The 13,934-nt window shown below is 40.5% G+C and overlaps 1 protein-coding gene across 4 annotated transcripts in view; it reads left to right on the top strand.

Moving 5' to 3' along the window:
- Positions 1–1,316: 1,316 nt before the first annotated feature.
- BIRC6 (baculoviral IAP repeat containing 6) overlaps positions 1,317–13,934 on the top strand; it is a 170,613-nt gene continuing 157,995 nt past the window's right edge. For all 4 annotated transcript variants that reach the window (XM_021548328.3, XM_021548329.2, XM_021548327.3 and 1 more), the window contains exon 1: positions 1,317–1,659. In XM_021548328.3, coding sequence (XP_021404003.2) covers positions 1,422–1,659 — 238 coding nt within the window. In that variant the 5' untranslated portion in view covers positions 1,317–1,421. The remainder of the gene's footprint in view (positions 1,660–13,934) is intronic.

Raw genomic sequence — 13,934 nt, 5'->3', positions numbered from 1 at the left:
CATTTATATTTACTGACTTAATACTGAATAATTAATATTGATGATTTAAGACACATCCATGTTCCTGTGCCTGCCACCAATATATTGATGCTATATACCAATAGCTTTGAGGCTATAAATAAGTTTTTGTGATAATCAACATGCTACTTCAGTCTGTCAAAACTGGAAACTTACAGCACATCCATCTAGCAAAAAAATTGCCTAAGATTCAACACCTCATTTGGGGTGGTAACATGGGTATCACACCTTGGTGAGACATGCGTTTTAAATGATCTCTAGAGAGCAACTAGACATGTATGTTCTTGTTTCCTTTCCTACCCATTAGACATACTCTGCTGTTTATCAGCAAAATTATACTTACTTGAAAAGTTCATTAAATCAATTGTTGAGACAACATACAGCTTGAGATCTGCTGTAATTTTATCATTATCCTTACTAGTTTAATGTTTTGCTTGAAGTACTACAGCAAGCTTAAAAGCTGCTCATTTTGCTCTCGGGACAATTTTGATTAGCCTGGGTGGTACATATACCCTTGTGGGTTTGGTTTAGTTTCCTTATTTTTTCTTCACACACTGAATTTCTTTAAAAATTTCCCTGCTATAGCAGCCTGTGCTAATTTGGGTCCTTTTAATAAAAATATTCCGTAGAAAACTTTGTATTTGAAAATTAGCTTTAAGACCGTCAATAGCCTAAAAGCTTTGTGTTAACATGTCACTTAGCTCAAATAAAGCCTATGGCAGGTAATGTAACGTTGTACAGGTAGGCTGAGCTATACAAACTGAAATGGTGTTTTAGTGGGTGAAAAGGGAGAATCTCAACGAAATACACAATGTTTTATTAAACTCAAGTAATTTTTGAAGCACTGCTTCAGAGCAGAAAGCTCTTGTGGGTGCGATGGTTCCGTGCTCCCGGCCGGGAGCCAGGGACCCCTTTCCAAGGGCACTGTGCCTTCCGGGGAGGCTTTGTCACTCCGTACCAGAGCCGAGGCCACCCACACCGGGGCCAAAAAACACAACCGGTGTGGGAGCCGGGGTGTGAAACACAAATCCCCGCTCCGCTTTGCCCGAGGTGGAGGCGGCGAACGCGCTCGCTCGCTTACGACCCGTTTTGTCCGAAGCAGTAACCATAGGGCAGCGCCGCGGGCCGGGACCGGAGCCAGCGCGGGGCGGGCCATGGGTGGTGCGCGTGCGCACTCGCAGCGCAGCCCCGCCCCTGCCCCGCCCCTGGCGGAACGGCCCCCGCCGGCCCGCGGCCGCTCGGTTCCGCATCCGGCGCGGCTGTGTCACTTCCCGCTCACGCGGGCGCTCTCCCTTTCCCCCTCTCCCCGGACCCGGATGGTGACTGGCGGCGGCGGCTCCAGGGACTGTCAGTGAGCGGCTCTCCGCGGGCCTCTAGTCCTGAGGGCGGCGGCGGCCGCGAAGATGGCTGCGGCGGCCTCCTGCTCCTCGGCGGCGGCGGCGGGGCCCGGGCCCGGTCCTGGTCCGGGCTCCTGCGAGTGGCTGCTGCTGCGGGACGGCTGCCTGCGCTGCGACGCCGACGGGCTCTGCAGCCTGTGCTACCACCCGGCGCTCAACGCCATTCTGGCCGTGACCGCGCGCGGCGCCATCAAAGTCATCGACGGCACCTCGGGGGCCACGCTGCAGGCGTCGGCACTCGGCGGTGAGCGGGGAGCGGGGCCGCGCCGAACAGCTGTCCTGGCGGGCCGGGGCAGCCTCGGGAAGGAGCGGCCCGCTCGGCTCGGGCTCTGGATGCCGGAGGATCCTCCCGGCTTATTGTCAGCCCTTTTCCTTTTCCTTTTCTGGCCTGAAGGGCCTCCCTGCCCGGAGAGGTGGCGGAGTCGCCGGCCCTGGAGATGTTTAAGGAGAGACTGGACGTGGTGCTCAGTGCCATGGTCTAGTTGACATGGTGGTGTTTGGTCATAGGCTGGACTCAGTGAATCTCAGAGGTCTTTTCCAACCAGAGCCTCTGGTTCTGTGTTCCTACTCTTTGGGGCAGAGATGCTCATGTAGACAGCATCCAGGTGTTTTACTTCTGTAAAGCATATTGGCATGGTTACTGAAAGGTTAAATGGGGTTAGAAGGCCGCAATGTATAGGGTTGTATGTTTTTATTTTGCTTGTGTTGTCGTAGATCATGTTATGTTGAACTTCCAAAGATTCGAAGCAGCATGTTAGGCAGGACAGGCATAATTCTAGTACTTATTCATATGTGGTACTGTAATAATTTATTTACTGAGCCGTATTCTGTTTTTTTAAGAAGGCTTACTGCTTAAAAGTGTCATTTGCCCTATGGCTTAAAACTATTTAAGATCAGAATCCTTCATGAAGTTATTTGGTGATACGTTTTTGCATGTGTTTGAATAGTTCTTCAGGCTGTTGACTATCTTGACTGTCTCTGGTGGTAGAAACCGTATCCCTGCTATTATGTTCAGGAGTCATGATTGTGTACGGGCTTTGTAGAGGCCTAGACTGCAGCATCTCTGTAACTATGAAGCAACTTTATTTGTTGACCATTAGTGTTTTTGCACTGTTAATAAACTAGCTCTGTAGAAGAAAATCCAAATGCCATTGACAACTTTTGTTCCTTGTTCATTAATGGCTTTTAGACTGTGGCACTTGTCAGAATATTGGCAGTGAGTGGTGATTAGGGTTATTTGTCTCCTTGTGAGTGCAGCCCTTGGAATAGAAAGATAGGCTTCTTACCAGTTGTGTGCCTCCATGTTCAGGTTCTCCTTACAGTTGTGCGTTGCTAATAAGATGTTGCTTTCCTGACTGGTGGTGGTGAAAGGTTGTTTGCTGCCTGAACGTGGTACAGTAATGCCAAGAACTGCATGGGAATGCCACAGCCTAGGCAATATGTACACTTTCACCTTGAAAACCAGTAACTGTATTGCAAATGTCAAACTGAAGAGAACGGACAAAAATTGCTGATTTCCTTTCATAACTCAAAGTTGGTACATTGTATGTAAGGTTAAGCATTTGGGGCAAATGAAAAAAAAAAAGTTTTGTGGAATTATTTTGCATGGAGAATGAGGCTCTTGTGTGGTGTTTCCCGCATTGTTCAGGATTCAAATCACTCTGCTTCTATAATTCCCTTCTACCATGCTGTCTCCTAAAGAGCTTTTTTTATTAATAACTTTGCTTCTTTTCTTCAGGCTACTGCAGGAATTTTAAAATTGCTTTTAAGTTGTGGATGAAAAGGGCATAAATAGAGGACTTAATTTGTATTTGGCTGTCTGTATAGGAGATGTTTAATTCTCAGATACAGAAAAGGAAGTGATCTGTAAATCAAAGTGATTCTACACTTTGCTGTGATAGAATCCTTGTAAAGGATTTGACTCAGTATTCAAAATGCTAATGGAAATTCTCCCTGAAATAGTAACTATTTGAAAATAACATATTGCTTTGCTTCTGTTACGTACATTCAATCATGTATACTTCCTTTAGTGTCAGTCTTCTCTGTGACAGTATGGCTGTAGGAGATGGGTTCTACTCCTCCTCACATAAAGCAACAGAATTGCTTGCAATCTAATCAAATTTTATCTATGCAGTATAGCTGATGATTTTATTACTGGGAAAAAAAATTATAACCTTTAGTTTGAAGAAACTTTAGATGAATTTTCTTATTGAATCAGACTGGCATGCCTGTCAGAAATCTGCTGCCTCTCAGCAGTTGGTGTCTGTTGTGGCTATTGGCAATCCTATTCATTCTTTTTGTGTCTCACTTCCGTCTTTGGGAAGAGGAGGGCAAGGGAATTTAGCTGCTCTCTGATGTCTGCCTGCACTGTACAGTGTGAACTCTTTTAATGTAGGATAGCAGGAGCTGGACACTCAGACCTGTAGACCAACTCTGTCTGTACTCCCTCCCCTGCCATAAATGACAGGTCAAAGGATATTGTTGCTTCAGGGACTTCTGGTACTATAACTAAAAATAGAGTCTCTAGGAATTAAAACTGCTTCTCCTGGGAGACTGCTTGTCCTCCTTGGTAATTGAGGCTGCAGATCTTGTGCCTTGCCAAAAGATTTATGTTGGACAGAAATGCTGTTGTTTGTTACCCAAAGAAAAACAAAATGTAGCAGGCCTCTTTCTAGAAAGCAGAGCAAGGAAAAGATTCTCCTGTCAAGGCAGAATAGGGGAGGAAAAGAAACACCACCAAGCCTCACTATGTTTTGTATTTGCAGTCACAGTTCACTGCAGAAATATATATTAAGCTTTGAGCTCATTCTCTGTGAAAAGATTGAACCTGTGGAATGCTGAATGTGGTAGATCAGTGGAGTCTGCCTTCGTTAGAATAGAAATGCAGATTGCTCTTTGGTGTGTAAAAGAGCAAGACAAAAGATTCACAGCAAGAAGACAGTGCAGTTGTAGATGGGGTCCAGACAGGATGTGATCTGTGTGCATCAGTTGCTCACGTGAACTTCATTGGTCTAATGTATGTGGTGATCCAGGGATTGTTCTTCTGAGCCCAGTCTGTAGGAATTCAGTGTGGATTGTTAGACCATGCTGAATTTTCAGCAGCTCTGTCTCTAAAGTGTGTAACATCTTTAATCTGTTTCCAGTATGAGTCCTGTAGGCCTATTCAAGAGGACCAGGTGATCATTTGCAACAGAGCGTGGTAAAAAAAAGTAAAAAAAGTAGGGAGAAAATCAGGTACCACTAACATTAAGATCTGTCTTACCTGGTCACAAGATTATCCTTTTTATTCTGTCAAGACTGTTGCATGCACACTGTGCGTTTCAGAGAACCAGACTAGAAGTGCAAGGAAACTTCTTGTGATTTCTGGATATTCTGTGTTTCTGTTTATTTGCTTGTAGTGGTTAGTCAAGACTGGTTTTGAATCTGTCTCACAAGTCTATCAAGTACTTTATTTTCTCTTAGACATTTAAATATTTCTGTGGTTTCAGTTTCAAGTTGAACGCTGGTAGCCAAAGAAGCATAAATGACGAATCTTCAAATACAGCACTAAAAATGAGCCTTTTCCTTGCCATCAAAAGAAGCAAACAAAAACAGCAATACAAAAACTTCCTGAAGAATCTAAACAAACTTCCAGATTAGTCTCTAGTGTTCACAGAAACGTTTGCTTCATCAGTCCATTCTGTTTACAAATCAAGTAAGAAAACTGCCTGAACTAGGAGAGTACTGTAACTCTCAGAGAAGCTTGGGCAGGATTAAAATAAGAAATTAAAATGTACCATCAATGGACAGTGGCCATCTTGAATGTTCCAGTAGGTATTTCTAGATTAATTTGATGTAGCAGTAACTTCAGAGCCTTGTTTGCTAAAATGCACGGTGTTTTGTAGCTAAGGCCTTCTAAATTACTCTAGAGGCCCTAACAGGAATCAAAATATAGACTTCTGAATCTGTACAGGAAAGGATTGTTCATGGTACATATATACCAGTTCCTGCAGGGGAAACAGAGCTTCTGCCTTATCATCAGAGGCCCTCAAGGGCTGTTCCTCCATCAGAAGAATTTAGAAGTAAATAGATCCCAGCCCAGGAAGCTCACCTGTGCCAGCAAGTTCAGCACTATTGCCTGTAAGAGTACACTTTTGGGAAGTCTTGTTTTTCTTTCACTGTCTAAATTATAGTGCCTTGGAAATTCTGAAGAGGTATCCAGCTCTGTTTCTTTCTGCTTCTTTTCCATGTGATGCAGAAGGCAAAACAAAAGGAAAAGATTCTCTTTTGCAACTTGGAAGTCATAGAGGAAATTTACACTTAAGATAATCTTTAGGGAGAAACTGTTGGGATATTCTGTCATCCAGTTCTACACTCAATTTATTTGGAAACGGCATCAACAGTTTAACCTGTTTGAAGCTCACTGGTAATACTGCTCAAGTTCTCCTTCATTCCTCAAATTCTGAGTTAGTTTCTTCCATCTTTTTGTTTCTTGTATTCTTTTGTTCCATTATGAAACAAAGATAATGATAATAATGAAACCTCTTGGTTTTAACACTAATTTTCTTATCATATAGGGAATGTTGTCAAATCTAGTGATGTGCTACAGTCCACCTTGCAGTTGTGCATACTTGGTGACTGCTAATCTGGGTGAAATGTGACTTAAAGAGATAATTTCATTTATTTATGTGATCTTAAGATCATTCATGAGGTGCCTTAACCATTTGAGAAAACAGGATAGGAGAACTGTTAGGTTTGAGTTCAGTGTTTTATACTAGCAAAGGCTCTAGACTGCTGCTCCATTTGTCTGCTAGCTTAATCAGAGTTTGTCAGATATCCCTACTTACTTACCAAGCATTTTGCCAAGCTGTCAAAATGTGGTTAATTGGTATTTCCAGGCTCTGTTGAAGCACATCTGGGTTGTCTTCTGCAGAAGCTAAAATAGAGTGAAATTAGAGATCTTTTCTTATCACATAGCTTTAAAGGGATGTTTGCGTGTCCATGTTTCATGCAAGGATTCAGAACAAGCAGCAAAATATGTTATTTTGCAAGGCATGATCACATATTTTTTCATTTTATTGACATATCATTCATATCTGGACCAATGAACTCATGATTGAATCCACCTGCAACAGTAGTGCAGTATTATTAAAGGCTGCAGAATGCTTTAATGTCAGATAATCAGAAATTTCCTAGATCTCTGCATATGGACTATGAAAAACATCTTCCTGCAGAAGACATATCCTGAAATGCTTCTTAGTGACCTGAAGAGGAAACACTGTGCTGAGATTTGTGTCAGGGATTTGAACTTTGACTACCTGCCCTAATTGTCTCACAGGTAGTTGAGGCGTTTCTCAGGGAAGAAACTGACTTTCACCTCAGTGCTAATTATTGTCCAACTTTGGTCAAGACAGCTTTTAATAAGCCTATGTGATAAACCCTTCAGCTCAGCTCCCAGTTATATTGTGTACTGTGTTGTGTAAGATGTAGAAGAAACTTGGCAGAAATATATCCTGACAGATAATGGATAGTTCAAGTCCAGAACATTATGGAAGAAAGCAGGTGTATCTCTGTTGGACTTGAAGTAATGAAAACATGCAGAAGGCTTTTACTCATTGCCCAGTCTAGTCATCTTTAAAAGCCTGATCTTTTACCATTCTGAACATCCTGGTGGTCAGTGGTTGGGATCTAACATACTCTGTTGTCCTATGGTTGGTCCTTTCTGGCAGCTCACCACAATGTTAGCTGGCCTGGTAGAACCACTTTCTGAGTCTTTAGTTACATCATTTATAACTCTGTTTTTATGGTTGTTGTTGCACTGGTATCCATAACTTAAGTGAAATAGAACATCTAAAATTTGATAAGATAGAGTGTAAGAAGAATCTGTTCTAGATGAAGATTCATCTTCATTCTTTTTTTAATAACAATCAAGTCTGATTTTTTGGTTTCAGGTTTTCTTTCCAAGTTACTTTCAAATCAGGTAACGAAGCTGTCCATCCTTGCTTTTACAAGCTTTCTTTAATCTTCCCTGAAAAGTATGACATATTTCAAAAATGTTTCTTAGGCTGTCTTGAAAATGGAGATGAGGCTTGGAATCATGTGGACTCGTGGACAACTTTGGAGTGTATCAGGCTGTCCCAGCTCATTTTGTGAGATAGCTTTTTGCATGTTGTCTGTTCCAGTTTACAATTTTTTAAAAAAATTGTAAATGAAAGATGTGCACATGGGTTAGTTCACTTTCCTGATGGTTAAGTGATGCCACAGTATTGCTTTCTGCTGTTAGAAAGCTGTCCTTTAAATAGTTAATGCTTTCTTAATTGCACTGACTGCTTGCAGTCACCAGATGAGTGCTTGTTACTGAGTAGAAGTTTCAAGAAAGAACAGCTATTGGCCTGAGTTCTTTCATTTGTGAAATACAGATTAATACTATCCCTTGCAAGTCCTTTGCTACCTTGTCTTTGGGAAGAGTATCAAGATTTGTGAAGGACCCAGTGTACGCTGCTAGTGAAAAAGCAGACAGGAACACTGCAGAACATTTATTTTGAAGATTCCTATGCATGTTGGAGAAAGTGTACTGCACAGATAAGGATGATAGTCAATAAACATTTTGCATAACATAAGTTTAGAAGTGTGAAATTATGATAATGATTTATTTGTCACATCAGTATAAGCTATTATGTTTAAAATTTTCTTGAGCTATTTGCTAGGGCCATTCAGTGAATGTTGATAACTTTTTATGTTGTAGCTTAAGAGGTAATTTGCTTAAGTTGTCTTGAAAATTGGTGGTGTTAATGAAAACATATCCAATGACAGGTGTTGGTCAATGAAGGCTTGCATAGCATACAGTTTGTCAGCAGTTCTTCAGTCTCCTGTACAGTCTGGGGAGGGAAAGCTTTTTGATCCATTGCACTTCCCTGATTTGACTGAGCATGAAGCACTCAGGATCTCATGTTGCATTTGGCAACTGTAGGAGAACAGTTTGGTAAACACTTGTTTACTGGGCAACAGGCTACAAAGATTTGTGGAAATCCCCATATTATAAGGAAAAGCTGGGAGGGTGAAGGGTGGCACTGAGAACTATGGTGGAGTGCCTGAATGACAGTGGGTAAAGGGTTAGGGACGTAGGAAGCTGGGAAGATGGCACTGAAGATTGGAAATATAGTGTTTAATTGGAGAATGAGAAGGCAGTGTGGTTAATGTGGAGAAATAGTGGGGTAGACTTAGCTGACCCGTCTTCTGCAGGATCTAGATTTATGTTCTGATGGTAAATTATGACATGTAATATTGTTTGTTAAACTTTTTTTTGGTAATGGATTTTTCCAGATCACTTTTCTATAGCTTTTGTGAGTCAGAAGTTGCAAGATAAGCATTTTTAAACAAATAATATCAGGTTCCCTCCCCATGTTATAATGGGAAAGGAAAAATCCTTATTCTGAATCTGTAGAACTTCCCAATACCTACAGAAGGTGCCTAGCAAGGCCAAACTTAAGGTAGCTTTTCTGAATTTCCCTCTTTAATGACAGAACTCAGGTTTAACTTACCTGATCACCATGTCCAAATATTCTTATGCTGCAAATAAGTGTTTAAAATGTACAAGGCCTTTTCATTTTGGGGGCTTCTGTGAAGAGTTTGAAAAGGCATCCTAAAGAATAGTTTCACTTTTAAATGTAACTTGAATGTGCATGAATCTAGTCTGTTCTGCTTCAACTTCCCTGTGTAGGAGTTATTAGGATAATATGAGAATGCATTTAATAAATTTGAAAAACTCCTAAGAATTTAGCAGTGTTGTAACCTGGTGTACTGGGGTCTGAAATAACTCATAATGCCAGAACGAGATCTTGTGCTAGGAATATGAAATACCAGCTAAATGCTCAGTTGTTACTGTACAAGCAAATGCTAGAGAAATTGTCAAGAACTCATCTGATTATATGTCCTTTTTCAATGTCTGCATATGTGCCATATTTCTGTCTCAAAAGGAGTTTGACAGAACTAGAAAATTAAGGTGTGGAATGGTATATATATGTGTGAAACAAATGGTTTATATACGTGAAACAGTATTCAGTCTGAAAAAAATGATGGGGATGATTTGGAATGGGGAATTGAGTGAGTGAGAGCATGTGAAAAATGAAGATTGGGAGTTGATTATTCAAGTACAGGAGCTGAGCGCATCAAAAGCAGTAACTGAGAAATAGTAAAATATGGAGCTCCTGCCTACAGGTCATTGTGGAATATATTTGGAATTCCAACAGTGTTGGACAAAGTGATAAAGGAAAAACCTGTCAAAGGTCATTGTAATAATCAAAACCCATTTTGGGTGAGAAGATCCCTAAGCACAAACTGGCTTGGTCTGAGAGTGTTACAGGAAAGAACCATTGTGTAGATTACCTTTCTTAAATTCTTCACTAACCATTTGGTTTAGACCACTGTCTTTGGCAAAATACGGGGTTATGATCATTTTCGTCTGATACACTGTGCCTGCGTCTCTGGTCAGTACAGTTTTTTTAAAGTAATGTCCAAAACAGAAAGGTAGTAACTAATATAGCTTCTGAGCTACTGCTGCAGTAGTGGAAGACTGCTGTTAGATTTTCTGCTAAACCTCTTCTTCTACAGACTAAACAAGCCCAATTATCTTGGTCTTTCTCCATGTGTTGTATTTTCCAGTCCTCTAACTTCTTAGTACCTCCTTCATGGGACTGTGACATATGTGCTGGTATCTCAGATGGAGGAACAAAGATGGAACTGATATATTGGATGTGGGCTTATTGCTGATTAGAGGAGACTGATCTTTTCCTGTGGTCCCCTCTATGTTAACAGTTTGTTGCTGAGAAGATGCAATGCTGTCTCTTGTTCAGCCTGTCCATCAGGATCCCAAAATTCTTTCTGGTGGGTTGCCACCCAGACAAGTGTCCCCAGCTTCTCTTGATGTATGGGCTTATATCCCATTCTGGGTGTAAGACCTTGCATTTGTCTTCATTGAACATCAGAATTGTGTCAAGCCATTCCTCTGACATCCTTGTAAAAGGCAACCCTGTCATTTAATGCATCAGTTGCCCTCAGTCATCTCCCTTGGTGTCATCCACAGTCTAAATCAAGGTGCAGTGTGTCCCACCATCCAAACCATTGATGAAGGTAGTGAACCATATATCAGGCTTTGTTGTATGCCACTCATAACTGGCTAGGTATTGTATCCTTAAGGACCAACTTTGCACATGACAATGTAGCCAGGTCTTCACTTGCCTTATAACCCACCTATCTGCTTTTGAAAACTTGCTGTTTCTCCCAGCATGATGTCTTCAAATCTCCTTAAATTATTGGAGCTTGGAAGGGTGAGAAGCTAAACCATTTCCTGCCAAACAGTCTTGGGAGTTCAAAAAGTGCCATATGTGGAGATGTTTTCTCCTTTTTCAGAGACTGCAGGATACATAATGGGTAACTCAGATTCCACTTTAGGGACCAAAAGAGGAATTGGTAGTAAAATTTCATCTGGCAAAATTTCTTTGTTGTGAAATGCTGTGATGGGACTAGCACTTGAAGAACGGGAACTTCCTGTTACTGAGCTGCAAAGTGTTCCTTGCCCATGTCTGGTTGTGGGTGGAAGCTGTGTAATCTGTCTGTCTGCACCCTTTGAAAGAAAACTTTCCTGAATTTTTTTCATTTTTCACTTCAAGAAAAATTTTGAAGAAGAATGTGCCCTCAGTGAGGTGTTTGCAGAAGAATTGCAGGGACTTATATTCTCACAGTTTACTTGGGCTTACAGGAAGGATTCCAGAATACCTTGTGAAATATTTCTTAATTTGTTCTTGGGATAACGGCATAAAGCTGTGTGAGTAGTTGTGTTCTGTACATCCAAGTGATGCCACTCATGTCAGATACACGCAGATCTGAAACCACAAAAAGAGCACAGGCAAAAGGACCTCAGGAACATCCTCCTGCTGATTCACTCTCATTTTGAGTCTGTACAGTGGGAGAGGACTCTGTGCCTGTGAAGCAAGTGAGATATGAGCTGTCTTGATCTCAGTGGGGTTTTATTTATGTTCTGAAACCTTTTAAGTGTTAGTGTTAGCTTCTCTTAGTAGTTGCCTGAGCAGACACATCTAGTTAATATTCATGTGGCAGTTCCAGCGCTTTGGCCCAGATAAAACATCTTCCTATTAATAAGGATTACTAAAACCAGCTATCATATAAGGAAACTGATACTGAAGCAACTCTGTTGTGCTTGTTGCCAAAGGAAAGATAAACTTTAGATCACGTCTTGTTTTTTATTAACTAAATTCAGTTTTTGCAAATAAGTGAGTTTGGAGGCACTTTGTATTGTGAATCTGGGTGTTTCTCGCCTTCAGCATTCTTGCTGTTTGGAGAACATTTTTAATTTTCTTTCATGCTTCAGCTCTATTGTGTTTTTATTAAATAATTTTGGACAACTCTTCCAGCTGATGTGGCAGATGAAGGTATGTGTATATAGTGAAATCTAAAAGAAAATGCTGCTTGTATATACCTGGTTTAAGCCATTGAAGTAATTTGTCTAAAATAGGAACTTGAACCTGTGTTCATCTAACAGTTACCTTTCTGTCCTTTCCTAAAGTTTGAGAATATTTCTGATTTGGGGAAAAGAGGGGTTCATGGAGTGCCTTTGTAATGACAGCAGACTGCTTTGGTGAGGTGATGTTTAGTGCAAATAAGGGGCTGGGCCTGGATCTGAAGATAAAACTATGGTGCTGAAGTATCCACAGGAGACGTACATGAGGAAGAGGAGGAACAAGGGAGAATCTCTTAACTGTTAAATTCAGTAATCATGGCCTGATTTGGCATCTTCTTGTTATGGTGTTCCCAACTGTTCACAACCATCATGTCTTTGTTTCATTTGGGAGCCACTGATGTGAAATAATTTGGAGACAACTTTATTTTTAGACCAGTGGTTTGCTTTTTATCCTCTTTCGTGTGAACCCTTTGCAGCTCATCCATAGTTGTGATTTTCTGTAGTATTAGTTCAAAATAGATTCCTGCAAATATAGCAAGTTGAGACAGCAAGTTGAACTTTAGGACAGTATTTTCTTATTTTTATTTGAGTTGCAGAACTTCCTCAAACTGCAAGTGTTCTTATATGCTTGCCTTGCCAGATGTGTTGCTTAGCTAGTATGTAATTAGGTGTTGCACTTGCTAACTTTCAGTTGGCTTTATGATTACATGAAGTGGTAGCAAAAAGAAAGGCACTTGCTTTGTAACAAATGAGGATAACTGATACATAAGGATTTTTTAATCCCATGTACATGTGAAAAATGTGTGAGAAGTAGCTGAATGAGGTTCTAGCAGGAAGTTTTTTTGTCTCAGATGGAAAGGATAGTTTTGCCGTTCACTAACCTGGCCTTTTCTTGCGTTTTGGATTCTGTTTAAGTAGTTTGATGCTCAAATCTTACAATAGAATAGATAGGGCTTTTGATCTCCAGAAACTTCATTCATTTATTTTTTCCATGCTTGCAAGTATTTTGAAATGAGTACTCAGATATTGTTTGGATATTTTAATTTAAATGGCAAATGCAAAACTCATATTGCTGCACATAATGTTTCTGTTCTATTGGGCTGATGGGATTTCTGTTTCTCAAAAAAATGTTACTTTAATTCTTAATTTAAAGACCTGGTGAATTGATAGATAAAGTTATGAATGTTCCTTTAGATACTTGATTGGACTTGGGTCTTAGCATTATGGAATTAGTGCTATGTTGCATGTGTTTACCACTCTCACTTTATAGCTGCAGGTAAGTGTTAGTTTACTATAATTTAGAAACTATTTTTAAGCTATTTTGCTCTATATTGGGAGTTTCTTGTCAAGAGAATTACTGACTTGGATATGTTTTAGTACTATTCCTGGCTAGCAGTTTTCTAGGTGAATTAACTTTTTCCAGTATTACAAAAGATAAAGGTGTTACTGCCAGCATTAATTTATCTCTTCATGATGGTGGCCAAGCATATGCAGGTGACAGCCACTTCTCTTAAGCTCTATAGCTTTGAGGCTGAATCTATCTTTAGCAGAGAGATGGAGACAAACTTTTTCATTGTTCTACTTCTTGAAATGCAAGGCTAATTTTCTAATTGGTTTGGTTCATCTTAATGCCTGTAGGCAAGGGGGCACGCCACATGCTGCTTAGACTGTTATGAATTCTCCAAACAAGTTTGTTTTCTGTCATACTCTTGTAGGTCAGATTTCAATCACAGGAAATTGCTGGTCTCTGTCTCTGTTGTTTGAAACAAAGAAGGTGGAGGTGATTTATTCCTTTTCTCAGGTTCTTCTTTCTGCAATCTGATGGTTGTTTGGGTTTAAGTTTTTAGGTTGCTAGTTCTAATTGTTGTCATAGATGACATACCACAGTGTGATAATGCTACTGGATTTGCACTTCTAACATGCTAGCAGCCTGCCAGGTTTCCTTGTAGGAAGTGACAAAAGATTTAATGACTTTTTTGTTAGTTGTTTTGTTTTTAATCCTAGGCAGATAGGCTGGAGTTATTGGGAGAAGCTATGATTCACTTGTGCCAAGACTGAAAAGC

This window comes from Lonchura striata, chromosome 3, assembly GCF_046129695.1.
Source record: "Lonchura striata isolate bLonStr1 chromosome 3, bLonStr1.mat, whole genome shotgun sequence".
NCBI lineage: Eukaryota > Metazoa > Chordata > Aves > Passeriformes > Estrildidae > Lonchura > Lonchura striata.
This window is presented reverse-complemented; position numbering and strand designations above follow the sequence as displayed.